This window comes from Pistacia vera, unplaced genomic scaffold (genome assembly GCF_008641045.1).
Source record: "Pistacia vera cultivar Batoury unplaced genomic scaffold, PisVer_v2 Contig121, whole genome shotgun sequence".
NCBI lineage: Eukaryota > Viridiplantae > Streptophyta > Magnoliopsida > Sapindales > Anacardiaceae > Pistacia > Pistacia vera.
In genome coordinates this window covers 789,617-805,845 of record NW_022195260.1, presented here as the reverse complement: position 1 = coordinate 805,845, position 16,229 = coordinate 789,617, and the positions used below count along the sequence as shown (strand labels likewise).

Here is a 16,229-nt window from a genome sequence, read left to right as displayed (position 1 = left end):
TGAGGAGACATTTGCTCCTGTTGCAAAAATGACTACTATTCGTACTCTATTGCAGTAGCTTCGGTGTCAGTGGCATATCTACAACTTGATGTTAAAAATGCATTCTTGAATGGAGATCTTCAAGAAGAAGTTTATATGGCGCCCCCTCCTGGTGTTTCACATGATTCTGGGTATGTTGCAAGTGAAGAAAGCGTTATATGGTTTTAAACAAGAATCGTGCTTGGTTTGAGAAATTTTCTATTGTGATGATCTCTCCCTTGGATTTGCTTCTAGTAGTCCTGATTGCTCTTTTTGTTAAGTGCACTGATGCAGGTCGTATCATTCTGTCTTTATATGTTGATGACATGATTATTACTGGTGATGATATTGATGGTATTTCAGTTTTGAAGACAAAGTTAGCTAACAGTTTGAAATGAAGGATTTGGGTTCTCTACGATATTTCTTGGGTATTGAGGTAGCCTACTCACCTAGAGGTTATTCTCTCTCAGTCGAAATATGTTGCAGATATTCTTGAACGGGCTAGACTTACTGATAATAAGACTGTCGATACTCCGATTGAGGTTAATGCAAAATATTCTTCTTCTGATGGTTTACCTTTGTCAGATCCTACTTATACCGTACTGTTGTTGGGAGTTTGGTATATCTCACTATTACTCGTCCAGATTTGCATATCATGTTCATGTTGTTAGCCAGTTTGTTGCTTCTCCTACTACAGTTCTTGGGCAGCTGTTCTTCGTATTTTGCGGTATCTTCGGGGTACAGTCTTCAGAGTCTTTTTTCTTCCATCCACCTCTTCCTTGGAGCTGCGTGCATACTCGATGCTGATCAGGCAGTGACCCACAGATCGCAAGTCGTTACTGGTTTCTGTATCTTTTGGGTGATTCTCTTATTTCTTGGAAGAGCAAGAAACAATCCATTGTTTCTCAATCTTCAACCGAAGCAGAATATCGTGCTATGGCATTACTACCAAGAGATTGTTTGGTTGCGTTGGTTACTTACAGATATGGGCGTTTCTTTTCTCATCCCACTCCTATGTATTGTGACAAACAGAGTTCTATTCAGATTGCTCACAACTCGGTTTTTCATGAACGAACTAAGCACATTGAGATCAATTGTCACCTTACTCGTCATCATCTCAAGCATGGCACCATTACCTTGCCCTTTGTTTCTTCTTCTTGCAGATTGCAGATTTCTTTACCAAGTCGCATTCTATTTCCCGTTTTCGTTTTCTAGTTGGCAAACTCTCGATGCTTGTAGCCGCCGCATCGTGAGTTTGAGGGGAGATGTTAAGAAATATGGGTTATTTTGTTTTATTGTTTATTAAGGGTAGATTTGTCTTTTCATTATTTCCTTTAGCTCATATATATCTCTTTGTATTTAGGTTAAATCATACTTTTTGTATTCAATTGAATTGTGCAATATCAATGAAACCCTAGCCTCCTCTTTTTATGATTTTCTTTGGATTGTTTAACAAAAAACAGCTATCTACTAAAACGGCAAAACTGCCTTTACCGGTGTCTTGTACGATAATTTCCTTAACAAATAATAATAAATTTAATAATTAAAAGAAAATAAAAAAAGAAAAAGCTGCTGAATTTGTACAAATGGCATAACCACGATGGTCAAAAGACTAATGAGTAATGAGTACCATCTAATCTAAGATAGGCAGGCCCCACTTTTTAAGAAATTGTTTTTTCAAAACATCTGAAACATATTTTCGATGTTTTGTCTTAAAAGTCGTTTGCTTTGTTTTCAAGATCATCATCTTTAGTCTTTATCTACCATCAGGTATGATATAATAACATTTTGTCTTGTACAAATTATTTAGTAACATTTGGTCCCAATTGTCAATAAGGCCAAATGTCAGGGATGACATTGTCATTTTCCAAACAAAAATGATTATTCTCTTGTTTCCTTTCTTTTATTTTAATTAATATAAATTATATATATATTATTCATACTTGGGCTTGAAATATTATTATTGAGGAATAATTAAAATTATGAATGAAAACTATAAACACAAATATCTTGAATTTGATTTAATTAGCCTACATTATTTGACATTTGCGGTTTATTAAATTAAGCTTTTTTTAATTATTTTATTACAAAATTAATCCATGGATTCACACACAAACAAATGAAATAAGGCAGCATTTGTTGACAAATTAATAAAATTTATGTTCTTGTATTTTTCAAAGCATGGTCAAACTCAAACCAAACAAGTATAAATAAAGACAATTTATCCTAAATTACAAAAAAAAAAAAAAAAAAAAAACCCATTAATTCTAATTTATGTTGTTTCTTGGTCGGCCAGAGATTCCATTTCCTAAACATTTTTGTATTCACAAGATAGTGACTACAAATAAGATTTATATATGAATAAATAACTCTCAATTAAATTTTAATCAAGGATTAATTTTATGATTATGACTAATTATTCTTCATTTCAATTTCTTATTAGTTAATCATTACAACACAATAATTTCAAAATAATTTTTTTTTTTAAAATTACATCTATTAATATTATGATTCTTCTTTGAAAACTACCAGCACATGAAAATATTTAATTATTCACTATTCGTATCTTCAATTAACCTAAAGGTAATGGTATTAATAAATATGTGTGGTCAAATCTACATTACGTACATCTAATCTTTTCATTTTCACATGACTTTGACAAATTTATTGCCAAATTAAATTTCATTCAATTGAACATTATAATCTTTTATTTATTTATTCACTAAATAATTCTCAACATAACTTTTTATAGGATCGATGTATTATCAATTTCTCTTAAATTAACGTTAAAATTGTAATTAAATAAGTAAAATATGTCAGCATTTTGAGTCTGTGACCAAACCTTAAAAGAAATAAAATATATTTTTTGTGACCATTTTCCAAAACCATGGATTCAATTAATGCAAATATATTAAGTTAAACCACTGAAAACCATTCTCGTGATACCAACCAACAAACCGGCGATTTTATTCTTCAATTTCTAATTTTAACATGATTATGTTCATTACAAGGGGTTTTATCATCCTCCCCCCCGAGAGAAGACGTAATTCCAAACTCCCCCAGTATTTTGTAGAAGCATTAAATAACTCGTGAGATTGGGTTTCTATTATAAGACGCTGTTATCCAGACCCGGGGTCAACAGGTGAACAATGAAACTAGTTCATTTACTTTTATACCCTTGTATTCCAGTTAATATAACATTGTGTCAGTTTGGGTTGTTGTGAAAGATATTTTGCCCGTTCACATGTTGACCCTGGAAAACGGCATCTTAAAGGAAACCCAATCTCAGGGGCTTTTTAAAATACTTTTTAAAAAAACTGGGGGATTTAGAATTGCATCTTCTCTCATGGGGCCGGGTAAAATAATCCGTCCTTACAAGACCAAGACCAAAAACCAAAACAGAAACATGAAGGCTTGGACTTGAGTTGAGCTGAGTCTTCTTGGTCAACCAGAGCTAATGGGTGCGTGGTGGTCAACATGGGCGGCTCAGTCTCACCGGCCATCAACAGAGCCATTTTCTCCAACTTAAATTTACAAACATTCATTCACACTAACAACAATTTGGTTTCTGCCTAAAATCATTATTAAATTAATTATTTACTTTATTATAAAAAAAATTTGTTTGAAAACGAAACCATTAAGAAACTATTAACCATTTCTTCAAAGTTTGGTTTGGTCTATGTTTGCGCAGGCGTTCTGCATCACCTTCAACATAACCATGGTTGTTCCATTTATGAAACTTTCTCAACTTTGATATTTTCCCACAACGAGAAATAACAAAAGAACGAAGACGAAGAAAGAAGAAACATTTTGTTCTTATTGGATTATCATGTCAGACGATGAAACTGATCCCTGGCGTTTTGGGTTATTCATATTCTTGATTTTAGTCGCAGGTACATATTCACAATTCTATCTTTTTTCTTTATTATGTTCACGTTTTTCGAGGATGATTTTATTGAACAAGGTGTTTTTTCTTTGTTTTTGCAGTTACAGTTGTTGCAGGAGATTCTCTGGAAACAGACAGAGAGGTTTTATGGAGGCTGAAGCTATTTCTTGAAGGGAACAACCGTGTAAACAAAGGACATTATTCACAATGGAGTCAAAATTCAAGCCCCTGTGAATGGCCTGGAGTTTCGTGCTCTTCCGATAAAGCCAGAGTCACCGGCCTTAATCTTTCTGAAAGTAACATTTCCGGTGCAGTGTTCAACAATTTCTCTGCCTTGACACAGCTCACTTATCTTGATCTCTCGAAGAACACTTTTGAAGGGCATCTCCCCAATGATTTGAGCCGCTGCCATAACCTCAAGTACCTCAATCTCTCGCATAACATTCTTGAGGGGGAGCTGAACTTGAATGGGTTGAGTAATTTAGAGGTTCTGGACTTGACTTTGAACAGGATTGCCGGGGAACTTCAGTTTAGTTTCCCTTCAATTTGTAACAAGTTAGTGGTGGCTAATCTTTCAGATAATAATCTTACAGGAAGTATATATAATTGCTTTGATGGATGTGGAAATTTGCGGCATCTGGACCTAAGTGCTAATTATTTTAGAGGGAACATATGGAGTGGATTGGCACAGCTGGTGGAGTTTTCAGTTTCTCAGAACTACCTTAGTGGGTCTGTTTTGGGTTCCATTTTTACAGAGAATTGCAGTCTTGAAATTTTGGACTTTTCTGAAAATGCTTTCACTGGTCATTTTCCTGGAAATGTTTCCAATTGCAAGAATTTGGTTATCTTGAATTTATGGGGAAACAAGTTTTCCGGGCCTATTCCAGCTATGATTGGTTCAATTTCGGGTCTCGAGGCCTTGTTCTTGGGGAACAACAGTTTTGATAGTGTGATTCCGGAGTCCCTTTTGAACTTGAGTAAGTTGGACTTTCTGGATTTGAGCAGAAACAAATTTGCAGGCGACATACAACCGATTTTTGGACGATTCACGCAGTTGAAATATCTTGTATTGCATGGAAATTTCTACACTGGCGGGATATATTCTTCAGGTATTCTTAAGCTGCCTAGCGTTTCTAGATTAGACCTGAGCTTCAACAACTTCACCGGTCCCTTACCGGTTGAAATCTCTCAAATACAGAGCTTGAAGTTCTTGATTCTATCCCATAATAATTTCAGTGGTAATATTCCACCAGAATATGGAAACTTGCCTGCTATTCAAGCTCTTGATCTCTCCTTCAACCAATTAACTGGATCAATACCACCCTCCATTGGGAACTTGACATCTCTCTTGTGGCTAATGCTTGCAAACAATTCACTTTCGGGTGAGATTCCTCACGAGATTGGGAATTGCTCTAGCTTGTTGTGGTTGAATCTTGCAAACAACCAGTTGTCTGGGCACATCCCAACTGAATTGACTAATATTGGGAGAGATCCCTCTTCAACATTTGAATTAAACCGACAACAAAATGAGCGGATAATTGCTGGCTCTGGCGAGTGCTTGACAATGAAGAGGTGGATTCCTGCTGACTACCCACCATTCAGTTTTGTGTACACAATCCTCACAAGAAAGAATTGCAGAAACATATGGGATAGATTACTCAAAGGCAATGGCATTTTCTCAGTTTGTGTCGGGGTTTCAAACGTACGCACTTTTCAAATCACAGGCTATCTTCAACTTAGTGGGAATCAACTTTCAGGTGAGGTGCCTACTGATATTGGTAAGATGCAGAATTTCAGCATGTTGCATTTGGGTTTAAATCAGTTCTACGGGAAGCTGCCTCCACAGATTGATAAGTTGCCACTAGTAGTTCTAAACTTAACTCAAAACAATTTTTCGGGTACAATTCCTTCAGAGATTGGGAACATTAAATGCTTACAGAATCTTGATTTATCTTTTAACAATTTCTCTGGCACATTTCCTGCTAGCTTTAATGAATTGTTTGATCTGAGCAAGTTCAACATCTCCTACAATCCACTTATTTCTGGCGCAATTCCATCAACTGGCCAGTTAGCAACGTTTGAGAGATCGTCCTACCTAGGAGATCCACTCTTGCGCCTTCCAGCTTTTATTGCAAATTCCCCTGCTCAGCCTCCAAAGCATGCCGAATCCAATGGAGGGACAAGGAAGACTAAATTGGCGGTTATTCTGGCTTTTCTATCTCTAATACTAGTGGCATTGATATGTGGAATTTTGTCACTTGTGATCTGCATATCAGTGAAAAGTCCAGAGGAGAAACCGGGATATCTCTTGGAGAATATAAAATATCGACATGATCTTGCATCAAGCTCAGGAGGGTCATCGCCATGGCTGTCAGATACTATTAAGGTCATTCGCTTAGACAAAACAGCATTTACACATGCTGACATTTTAAATGCTACAGGCAGATTTTCAGAAAACAGAATAATTGGAAAGGGTGGATTTGGTACAGTGTATCGAGGAGAATTGCCTGATGGGAGAGCAGTGGCAGTAAAGAAGCTACAAAGAGAAGGAATTGAGGGTGAAAAGGAATTCCGGGCTGAAATGGAGGTTCTCAGTGGGAATGGCTTTGGTTGGCCTCACCCAAATCTTGTTACACTCTATGGATGGTGCCTTGATGGATCAGATAAAATATTGGTGTATGAATACATGGAAGGTGGAAGCTTAGAGGATCTTATATCAGATAGAACAAGATTAACTTGGCGAAGACGTCTAGACATAGCGATTGACGTGGCACGTGCATTGGTATTCCTACACCACGAGTGCTATCCTTCTATTGTGCATCGCGATGTCAAAGCAAGCAATGTCCTACTAGACAAAGATGGTAAGGCACGGGTTACAGATTTTGGCCTTGCTAGAGTTGTTGATGCTGGGGATAGCCATGTGAGCACAGTGGTGGCTGGAACAATTGGTTATGTAGCCCCAGAGTATGGACAGACTTGGAAAGCCACAACAAAAGGCGACGTGTACAGTTATGGAGTTTTGGCAATGGAGCTAGCGACTGGGAGGAGGGCTGTCGATGGAGGGGAAGAGTGCCTAGTGGAATGGGCTAGACGCGTTATGGGAAATGGGCGATATGGATTGGGTAGAACTGTTTTACCAGTTGTGCTTCTGGGGTCTGGGCTAGCGGAGGGCGCAGAGGAGATGTCGGAGTTGCTTAAAATTGGGGTAAATTGCACCTCAGAGGCACCACAGGCTAGACCAAACATGAAGGAGGTGCTAGCAATGTTGATTAAACTCCTGCCTCTATATGGCTGAGGTTTTGGAACCAGTATCAATCTCAGAATTTGTCAATAATTCTAGGGCCTTTATATAGCTGTACACATATGCATTTGTAATAGGCATAAATTTTGTTGTTCTTATTCTTCTTGTACACAAGCATTCATCATTTATAAATACTGATTGTTAATCAAATTACAGCGCAACGCCTTGAAGCAACTCCTATTTTGTAGGCATAAATTTTGTTCACTGAATGTGCTACAGAATTCCTTTTGATCCATATGAAAACTTCAAACTAAATGGAAAGATGGGAATGTGCAATGTTTGATTGATTGACTTATAAATGTGCATGTTTTTGTTACAACAACTAGAATTTTGACAACTGGTTAGGTTCTGTTCTCTGCTTTCTGGTCAGTAGGCAATGCATTGGTCAGCAATGGAGCTTTCTATAAAACATAGCCATCTAATGCACCATTTCACCTAAAACCTTGATGGCCACATTGGGACTCTTAGATTCTCCATTGCAAGTCAAAGCTGTGCTGGTGGGAAAGACTTCAAAGACCTTTGATGAAATTCACAGTAGCGTCCAGTACCCTTACCGGCGACATCTAGCCAATAAGGTAACATATCCCTAAATTAAATAGAAACAAACACGTACCGTTTTCCGTGTCACCGGCTTCAACTTTTGGGAATTTTATGACCAACATACCCCTATACTGTTTTCGTACACACTGACACTCAGACACTCACACACTCGTCATGAACCAAGGACTACTTTTTACTTTTTTCTGCTCCCAAAATATAATCGGATGATAAATGCTTATTCTCGTAAAGGTAAGTGTTCCTTTCACTTTCTTTTCCATCTTCNCTGGCGACATCTAGCCAATAAGGTAACAAATCCCTAAATTAAACAGAAACAAACACGTACCGTTTTCCGTGTCACCGGCTTCAACTTTTGGGAATTTTATGACCAACATACCCCTATACTGTTTTCGTACACACTGACACTCAGACACTCACACACTCGTCATGAACCAAGGACTACTTTTTACTTTTTTCTGCTCCCAAAATATAATCGGATGATAAATGCTTATTCTCGTAAAGGTAAGTGTTCCTTTCACTTTCTTTTCCATCTTCATTTTCCGGGGATAAAAATGCTCCTTTATATGTTTTATTTGCCATTCATCACTGTCCAGACCAATTTTTGAGATAGTGGTTTAGTTTTCTAATTAATGTTAGTTCCCTAAACTTGTGCATGCCCTAAATATCTTCTCATGTAAATTTCGTTTGTTTGTGTGGAATTTTTTTTTTTTCTTTTCTGGGATTTCTCCATTTCATAAACAAACTCTCTTTTTTCTCTTATTCTCTCTCAATATCTTCTTTGAGAGAATGTTCCACGATCCAAAAATATTTGAGAGTTCTGTTTTTTAAAAGAGCAATAGGAATAGTAAAGAAAAGCCAATATTTTTATTGGGTATGCCAAAATCTAACCTATCCTTGACCTTGTTGCAGCTGTTGTCTCTTAATGGTAAGAACAAAAGGGGCAGCACATTGAAGAAAAGGTCAGTCTCCGGGTAAGAAAAATAATCCCTTGCTATTGTCTGTCTTTCAAATTTTCTAGGATGTCTTATGGGTTTATTTAGTTTTAAGTTAAAGGTTCAACTATTGTAAGACTTAAGTTAATTTTCATTATGAGTCAAAGTCTGTCATTAATTTTGTTAATACCTTTGCTTTGAGGGTCAATTCAACACTGGTATGTAAGTCCTTGGTGCTGTAACTCTGAGGACAAGTGATTATTGATTTTGATTATGAATTTCAGTTCTGGAAGGACTGGTTTTTTTTTTTCAACTTTTAATTCTATCTCTTAGGTGGATTCTTTTGATTGCTGAGTTTACCCTGTTTTCTTTGGTGGATTCTACTGAGTGGTGAGTTTCTATGCCCTGTAAATTTTGTTATTACCTTTGCTTGGAGGTTGACAGCACTATCCAGTACCCTTACTGGGGGCTTCCTACCCAGTAAGGTAACAAATCCCAAAATTAGATACAAACAGAAGCAAGCGCCCCATGTACCCTTTTTTGTTGAAGGAAGTGGGGTCTCCTGCTACAATTTTCGCGATTCTTATGACTGAAATACCCCCATACTGCTTTGTACACACTGACACTCACACACTCTTCATGAACCAAAGATTCCATTTTCTGCTCCCAGAATACACAATCTGATGATAATGCAACTCCGAATGCTTATTCTCGTTAGGGTAAATGTTATTTTCTTTCACTTCTTTTTCCATCTTCATTTTCTGGGAAAAAAAGCTCCTTCTTTACATGTTTTATTTGTCATTCATCACTTTCCGGATCAATTTTTAAGGTAGTGTTTTAGCTTTCTTATTAATGTTAGTTCCCTACACTTGAGCATGCACTAAAACAAAGCTTTTTTACTTTGTATAAATAAAAATATTTTCTAGGTTGGCTGTTGTTTTAGTCTCATTTTGTGATTAGCTTTCTATTTTATTGCTCATCAAGTAATTTTTTTTTTCCGCTTTAGTTCTGTCAATTGTTCAATTTTGGTTTGATATTTTAAGTTGTTGATATGGCTATTTCATAACTTTTGACTTAGTTTATGTTCCTTTTGGTTTCATTCTATTCTGATTTTGATTGAGCATCTTGTGCTTTCTTGAAGCGCAAGTTAAACATGTTGGTGCGGGAATGTACAGTTAAAACTTTCATTTTGGGTTTTGCTTTAGCCTTTAGGGCTTCGATTTGGGGGTTTTCAAATGCTAATGTACAACAAGCGAACAAGTAATACCGTGACAACACTTTATATATATATTTCATTACTAAAACTAAAATCATTCCCACTTTTTTTTCCCTCTGTGGGAGTACAAGACACATACAATACTTCATTTCTTCTGAAAAATAGCGTTTCTTAATTTCTTTTTGGTATGAATTGATTTTCTGTTAAAAGAAGTTTTTGCTTTAAATCTTGGAGCAACATTAGCCCTTTATGCAATTGTCTATTCTAAGCTTGAAGCTCTTCTTAGTTTAGAGCCATATTTTGTGCTCTCATAAGAAGTGCTAGGTAATGTCTCTTTTTTTTTTTCTTTTCGTTTTTGGGTTGCTTGAGAGGAGGAGACCGAGGGGCTGAACCTATTTTCAAAATTGAATATTTAGTTTCTAACAGCCTTCTATTTCTTTGACTTGTGAAGGTTTTTGCTTCATACAATGGAGCTAATTTTTTGTATATGATCTTTCACAAAGACATGGTCCTTAATTAGTTCTTATATGAAGAATCTAATCAATAAGTACTTACATGTAAAATATTGCAGAGAAATAACTGTACTGGAAATGGGTGATGAGAGTCGCAAATATGTTATGGATTTGGAGCTGGCAATCCAAAGAGAACTAGCATATCGGAGAAAGATTTTCTTGTCACAGTTGCAAACTGACAAGGACTTCAAGACAGATCCTGTGCCATTGGAGAGGATTGCTCATGTGATTTTTCTAATGTGCATTATTTAGATGACTACGAAGATGGTGAACTGCAAATTAAATTCATATTTTTCAATGACTGTCAACATTATGTTTTTGTTAGTTGGAATAGAGTATATTGAGAAGAAATGCATGTGGCTAGTTAAACCGTTCTCAATTGGGTTCATTTTCTGATTAAATGTGTAAGCACTACACATGGGCAATACAGAAGCCTATCTGTCTAGTTTTTCCAGAAATAACATTGAGCAAAATAGGTCTGTTTTGACTTTGACTTCCACTCATAGTTCATGTGAACATTATGGTGGCTTTTTCCCCTCTCATATGGTTATTGTGGTTGTAACATCTTGTGATAACTGAATAGCTTCGTTTATGCTTTTCTTGATATACAAGCACATAAGGGTCATGAGAAAAATTGGTAATCTTTGTTCAATTAGAGTTTTCCTAAATATTAAAGAGGTTAGATGATAGTCGGAACCAAATAATTAACAAATTATAATTATAGGTAAAACGTATTTGCATTGTGTTTTAAAAATTGTAAGATATATGTATTGGTTGGTACTCTCTCTTTTTCTTGCTCTGTACTGTATATAACTCTTTTTTATGCATTAACAAACCGTACTGGTATAGTTTTTCATTTTAGCTCTATTTTCAAACTTCTGCACCATAATGTTTCAGGTGCCATCATCAAGCTCAACTGTAAGTCCAAGCAGAACTCCTACTTCCAAGTCACTTTCAAGTTCAAGCCCTTGGCTTTCTGGCATGAAGCGAGACGCAGCACCAAGCGGCAGTGAAAGCTTGCAGCCTCAACAGCCACAATCATCAAATAGCAAGCCCATGCATACAAATCAATCAGATGTTATTTTTTGCACAATCTGCAATGTACCTTGCCATGGTACCCGCAACTATAAGCAACATCTAGATGGTCAAAAACACAAGGCCAAGCTACAGAACATGAAATTACATAGGAATGATGTTGGTCAATGCAGCAAAGAAGCTAACCAGCAGAGGTGGGGCAAGGTGTGTAATACCGGTTGCACAAGTGCAGAATTGTTCAAACAACACTTATGTGGTAAAAAGCACAAGGTTGAACTAGGAAAGTTAGAATGTGCTAGGAAAGATAGTGGAGATCTCCCGAAGCAGCCAAAATACTGCAAGTTGTGTGATCTTTGGTGCCCAAATGAGGATGCATATAAGATGCACCTTGAAGGTAAACGGCATATAATTTGACGCCATGACATTGAGAATACGGGGCTACAAAGGGTGGAACTGTAAGAAAAGTGATGTTGAACATCATAGGGACCTAACCACTTATATTAGGCGTAGGAATTGGTCTACTTAGTACTTTTGCATATTTTCCTCTTTTACTGTTTGTATATCTATATGTTGGATATTTTTGGATGGTTGTTTGATATTTTCTTCTGTGATGGAGTAGGGATTAGGCTTGGCCTATATATATGCCCTTATGATAATTCCAAGACTTAGCTTTTCATTAAAATACATTCAACATCAAAGTTATTTTCTTCATTTCTTCTCCTTCCCTTTCTCATCCCCTTCTTTAATCTCTTTTACTACGAAAGAAATGAAATGGAAAGTGCTCTCCTATAGTGTGAATTAGTACCTTAATTAACAATTATCTAACTGCAAATTAATCTTTTGGTTATTAACTTATTGTATTCCCTCTTAGTTTCAGAAGGAGAATTATAATGCATGACACATCTGAAACAACATTTGAGAGCTACTTTGATCTAGAAATGGAAGCAGTATTTGTTAAGGAATGAATGCTGAGTATAAATCCAATAATTTTATATACAAGTATTGTCATTAATCAAGGACTGGTTAAGAGATGCCAGACTATGGAAAACTCAGAATTGGAAAATCCATTCTTCAAAGAAGGCTGCAGGGATGATGTGATTCCGTATAAAAAATTTGAGCATCAGAGAAGTTTGATGTATGAAACAGTAATTTGTGCAGCATCTATATAGTTTTAATTTCCCACAAAAAGCAAATCACGTAAGCAAACTTGGACTAGCATTTTAATCTAAAGCAAACTTTGTACAAAATGTGTGTAATATTTTTGAACCAACAAGCAGAAAATAAAAAAGAAAAAAAATGTGAAATATCTGGACCCCCTTTTGTCACCCAATTAGTTGCAACAATAAGAGCAAAAACTGCGGCATGTCCTAATCAAAATTCATAAGTCAAAGGCACAAACTAATGGCTTTTTCTGTGTGATTCATACGAACCCACAAACTAAAACAAAACACTTATAAAATAACAAAAACGATAAATATTACCTAGAAACATCACTATTTACTGTTGTCCACTCATGCTCCCCAAATTAATTATTAATTCATATATTTGTTGGGTTGTGCCAAGTTAGATGACCCATTAGTGCCAATTTGTCTTTTGATGAATTTCAATATGTCCACTTTTTTCTTGATTCCTTATCCTTTCTTAGGAAACTGAAGTTATTCAACCTCTCATCTTGTGGTCGGATGGTAAACCCTTTAGCCACGGGGTTAGTTATATCTAGGGAGTCTTGTGTTTGAGTCACTAGGAGAGGTACCTACCACATTTATGTAATTATCTTGGTCTATTGAGCTTGTAGGGTGTTTTTTGGCCTCCAGTGAGGTGTGGATGCAGTGAAGTTATTAGTAGATTTCCCTATTGCACTCAACTTTAAAGTTTTGGTGGTGGTGGTGATAGACTCACTCTTTTCGGCCTACTTGTGCAAAATATGCTACATTATATTCATTGTGGAAAATCAAAAGCATAAGACTCAACTACACAAGATGCAACTTTTTAGGGGTTGTGTTGGAGACATATCATTGCAATGAAAATGGTGAGAATTGTGTGACATTTGGTGCACCTTCAAGCAGCAGCTCCTTGGCATGGCAAAAGGCCTGGGAGGTGTAAACGATAAAATTTACAATTAAACTTGAGAAGAAATAATCTTGTGATGCGAGCCACTGACAATCTTGATGGACCTGCGAAAGGTGTCTTTGCGGTCGATGGGGGCTTTAGTAACGTAGGGATGTTGTTGGAGTATGCGAAGAGCTAGGGAGTAAGAATACTGGAACTTAGGGGTGAGCTAGGGAGTATGTGATTTAGTTTAAATCCTCCAGATGAGATCATTTGACGCCGCTTCGGCCATGGAGAGAACATGGGTTGTGAGAATGAGGAGCCACGGGATAACGATTTTGATCGGCGATTGTTCCCTTATGCGTGAAGGTATGGGTCTTGGCCATCTATTAAGGCGCCTTGTTGGATACATCTGAGTCGTGCTGTTTTAGTATGATGGAAGGATCCTAGCATGGTGCAGTGAAGATAACCATGTGTCCTGCTTCGTGTGGATCACGTGCTAGATGGGAGAGGCAGGAAACAAAAAGTTTTCACCTTTCGACTGCTAATAGGATTCGACCACGTGTCCCTTGGCTGATTGGCGTCCTTTAAAGGCGACATCTCTTCATTTTTCAAACCCATTAAAACATTTGGGTTTGTTTCAAGAGAGAGAGAACACCGGCGGCATTTTGCTCTTGAAATTTCCCGTTTTCGACCATTTGTCATGGTAAATCCTTGTTTTTTTTGTTTCTTTTCTCAGTTTTTTGTTATTTTTGCGTTGAGAGTGTGAGAAGGGAAGTGTTTGGAGGTTTGTTTGGGAGGATTCTGGTTTGTTTTAAGTTTGGGTTTTGAGTTTTTGGAAAGACAGTGGTTTTGTGGAGCTCTTCGGCGAGTTTCAAAAAGAGAAGTGATTTCTGGTTTTGCTGGGAAGAAAGGAGGGAAGGTGAAAGGTTTTTAAGAGATCATTTGAATTGGATTGGGTCGAGTCGAACGAGGTGTGATCGGGACTTACTCGATAAGTGCCAAGAGAAAAGTCTATCTTGATGATTGCGAAGATTGGAGCCAAGCAGCAATGTCTGGAGGGAATGAGTACGAAGATGCACCCACCATGGTGGTGCTCCCGATAGGTGACGAGACGGCTTCATCCAAGGGGGTGAATGTTAGTGTATGACTTAGGAACCAATTGTGTTGTCCGTTTCAAGACATTATATCTTGTAAATATATTATGAATAAAAGAAAATATTCTTATTTCACATGTTGATTTACTATTCGTTTATATTATATCTAATATTGTATATGAAATATCCAGATGACACAAATCTTTAGAAGATCAAATCATCGAAGAATTCCCTACGCAAGTAATGTTAATTGGGCAATAACATTGCATAGTAGGCATGCTGAATGTCTCCATTGAATATGATATGATGGTATTAGTATGGGTGATTATAAGAGGTATGTCAATAAGGCATTAGCATGGATAAAAGGTTAGAGAATCGTTTATCAAATATGATCGATTACAATGAATCACATTGACATTTAGAATGTGGTTAATGATGCATCATAGGATTGTGCTAGTGTACCACTGATCCTTAGACTTGAGACATCACAATTGGATTCAACATAGGATGCAAATGGTTCATATGGTGTATAAGCATGAGACTAGTCATGTCTTATGTAATAAGCCGGTTTGGTCATATGTTATTCATGTGCGAGGACTCGAGACGACACTGTAAGTATGATCAGAAAAGGTTCATTGGAGTTTACACTTCATTGTGGTTTAGAGGTTATGGAACATTGCTAGACGTCTACCATAATTAGTGAGAGTTTTGATTACAAAGAGTTATAATGAAAAATATCAGAATTTGATATTGGGCCCACGGCTAGATCATAGTAAACCAAAATGGTCACACATAAAACCAAGCTCAAGGAGAGGGAGTAATACATATCATTAATTGGATTAATGATGTTTGGATGTCAACAGTTGCATTCGAATTAATGTATTGGTGAGAGATAATTATCCATAGATAGTTAACACTAACCAAGGGTAATAAGGATTTATTAAATATTATTATAGAATCAGATTCAATAATGGGGACAAAAGTGCATTGGTTTTATTCTAAAGAGTTAGAATATTTAATGAGATTAAAATTTGGGCTAATTATGAATTAACCATAAAACCAAGGACTTGACATAAATGCTCTTTTCTAAGATTAATTTTAAATTGTTTGAGGACTTCCCCAGACAATTTAATATTACACTATGTACCCGTGGTACATAAACCAAGTGTTATACCATTTTCATTTTTTGAAAACAATTGAAACAAAATCAGTCTCTCATTTTCTCTCTCACTCTCTCTGCTCTCTTCCTTGGCTTGTGTGGATCACATTTTGAGGTTCTTCGGTTCACTTAAAGAACTAAGACTCCAAGAAAGAAGATTCAAGTGTTGAATAGCAAATGAATAGGTAATATTCCATCCTTACCTTGACATTTTTTGGGCTTATGTGTTATGCTTGTATTCTACCTTGCACCATTATCTTGTTCATCATTTTTACACCATTTTCATATCCAAATTGCATGAATCCCAACAGTGAACCTTGCCTTTCATGTGGGAAATATGCCAAGTGGCCGTGCTGCAGAGCTGAATGATGATGATTCTAGCAGCAAAGGCTCTGGCAACAAATCTGATCGAAAAATGTTGTCGATGCGGATCAGACAAGTGGGGCTGAAACACTCTTGACCAACG

General features: G+C 36.7%; 2 protein-coding genes across 4 annotated transcripts; both read left to right on the top strand.

Moving 5' to 3' along the window:
* Window positions 1-3,597: 3,597 nt before the first annotated feature.
* On the top strand, window positions 3,598-7,303 carry LOC116113523 (probable LRR receptor-like serine/threonine-protein kinase At1g74360). The gene is made up of 2 exons (XM_031399676.1): window positions 3,598-3,911; window positions 4,006-7,303. Exons 1-2 carry the CDS (start codon window positions 3,848-3,850, stop codon window positions 7,197-7,199), a joined length of 3,258 nt encoding a protein of 1,085 aa, XP_031255536.1. The 5' UTR covers window positions 3,598-3,847; the 3' UTR covers window positions 7,200-7,303.
* A 784-nt stretch (window positions 7,304-8,087) lies between these two features.
* On the top strand, window positions 8,088-12,386 carry LOC116113974 (zinc finger RNA-binding protein-like). 3 transcript variants are annotated; one of them, XM_031400132.1, is made up of 4 exons: window positions 8,088-8,264; window positions 8,673-8,734; window positions 10,483-10,648; window positions 11,321-12,116. In XM_031400132.1, exons 1-4 carry the CDS (start codon window positions 8,247-8,249, stop codon window positions 11,870-11,872), a joined length of 798 nt encoding a protein of 265 aa, XP_031255992.1. In that variant the 5' UTR covers window positions 8,088-8,246; the 3' UTR covers window positions 11,873-12,116. The 3 variants fall into 3 exon arrangements, with proteins under 3 accessions (XP_031255992.1, XP_031255998.1, XP_031255985.1); XM_031400125.1 differs by lacking the exon at window positions 8,088-8,264 and adding an exon at window positions 12,330-12,386 and having other exon boundaries at window positions 8,631-8,734; window positions 11,321-11,852; XM_031400138.1 differs by lacking the exon at window positions 8,673-8,734.
* Window positions 12,387-16,229: the final 3,843 nt, after the last annotated feature.

Excerpts from the sequence above, each read along its gene's own strand:
- LOC116113523 (XM_031399676.1), top strand. The coding sequence starts at position 3,848 with ATGTCAGACGATGAAACTGATCCCTGGCGTTTTGGGTTATTCATATTC. Across the intron at positions 3,912-4,005 it reads ATTCTTGATTTTAGTCGCAG|TTACAGTTGTTGCAGGAGAT; the intron begins GTACATATTCAC and ends TTGTTTTTGCAG.
- LOC116113974 (XM_031400125.1), top strand. The coding sequence starts at position 8,637 with ATGCCAAAATCTAACCTATCCTTGACCTTGTTGCAGCTGTTGTCTCTT. Across the intron at positions 8,735-10,482 it reads AAGAAAAGGTCAGTCTCCGG|AGAAATAACTGTACTGGAAA; the intron begins GTAAGAAAAATA and ends AAAATATTGCAG. Across the intron at positions 10,649-11,320 it reads CATTGGAGAGGATTGCTCAT|GTGCCATCATCAAGCTCAAC; the intron begins GTGATTTTTCTA and ends ATAATGTTTCAG.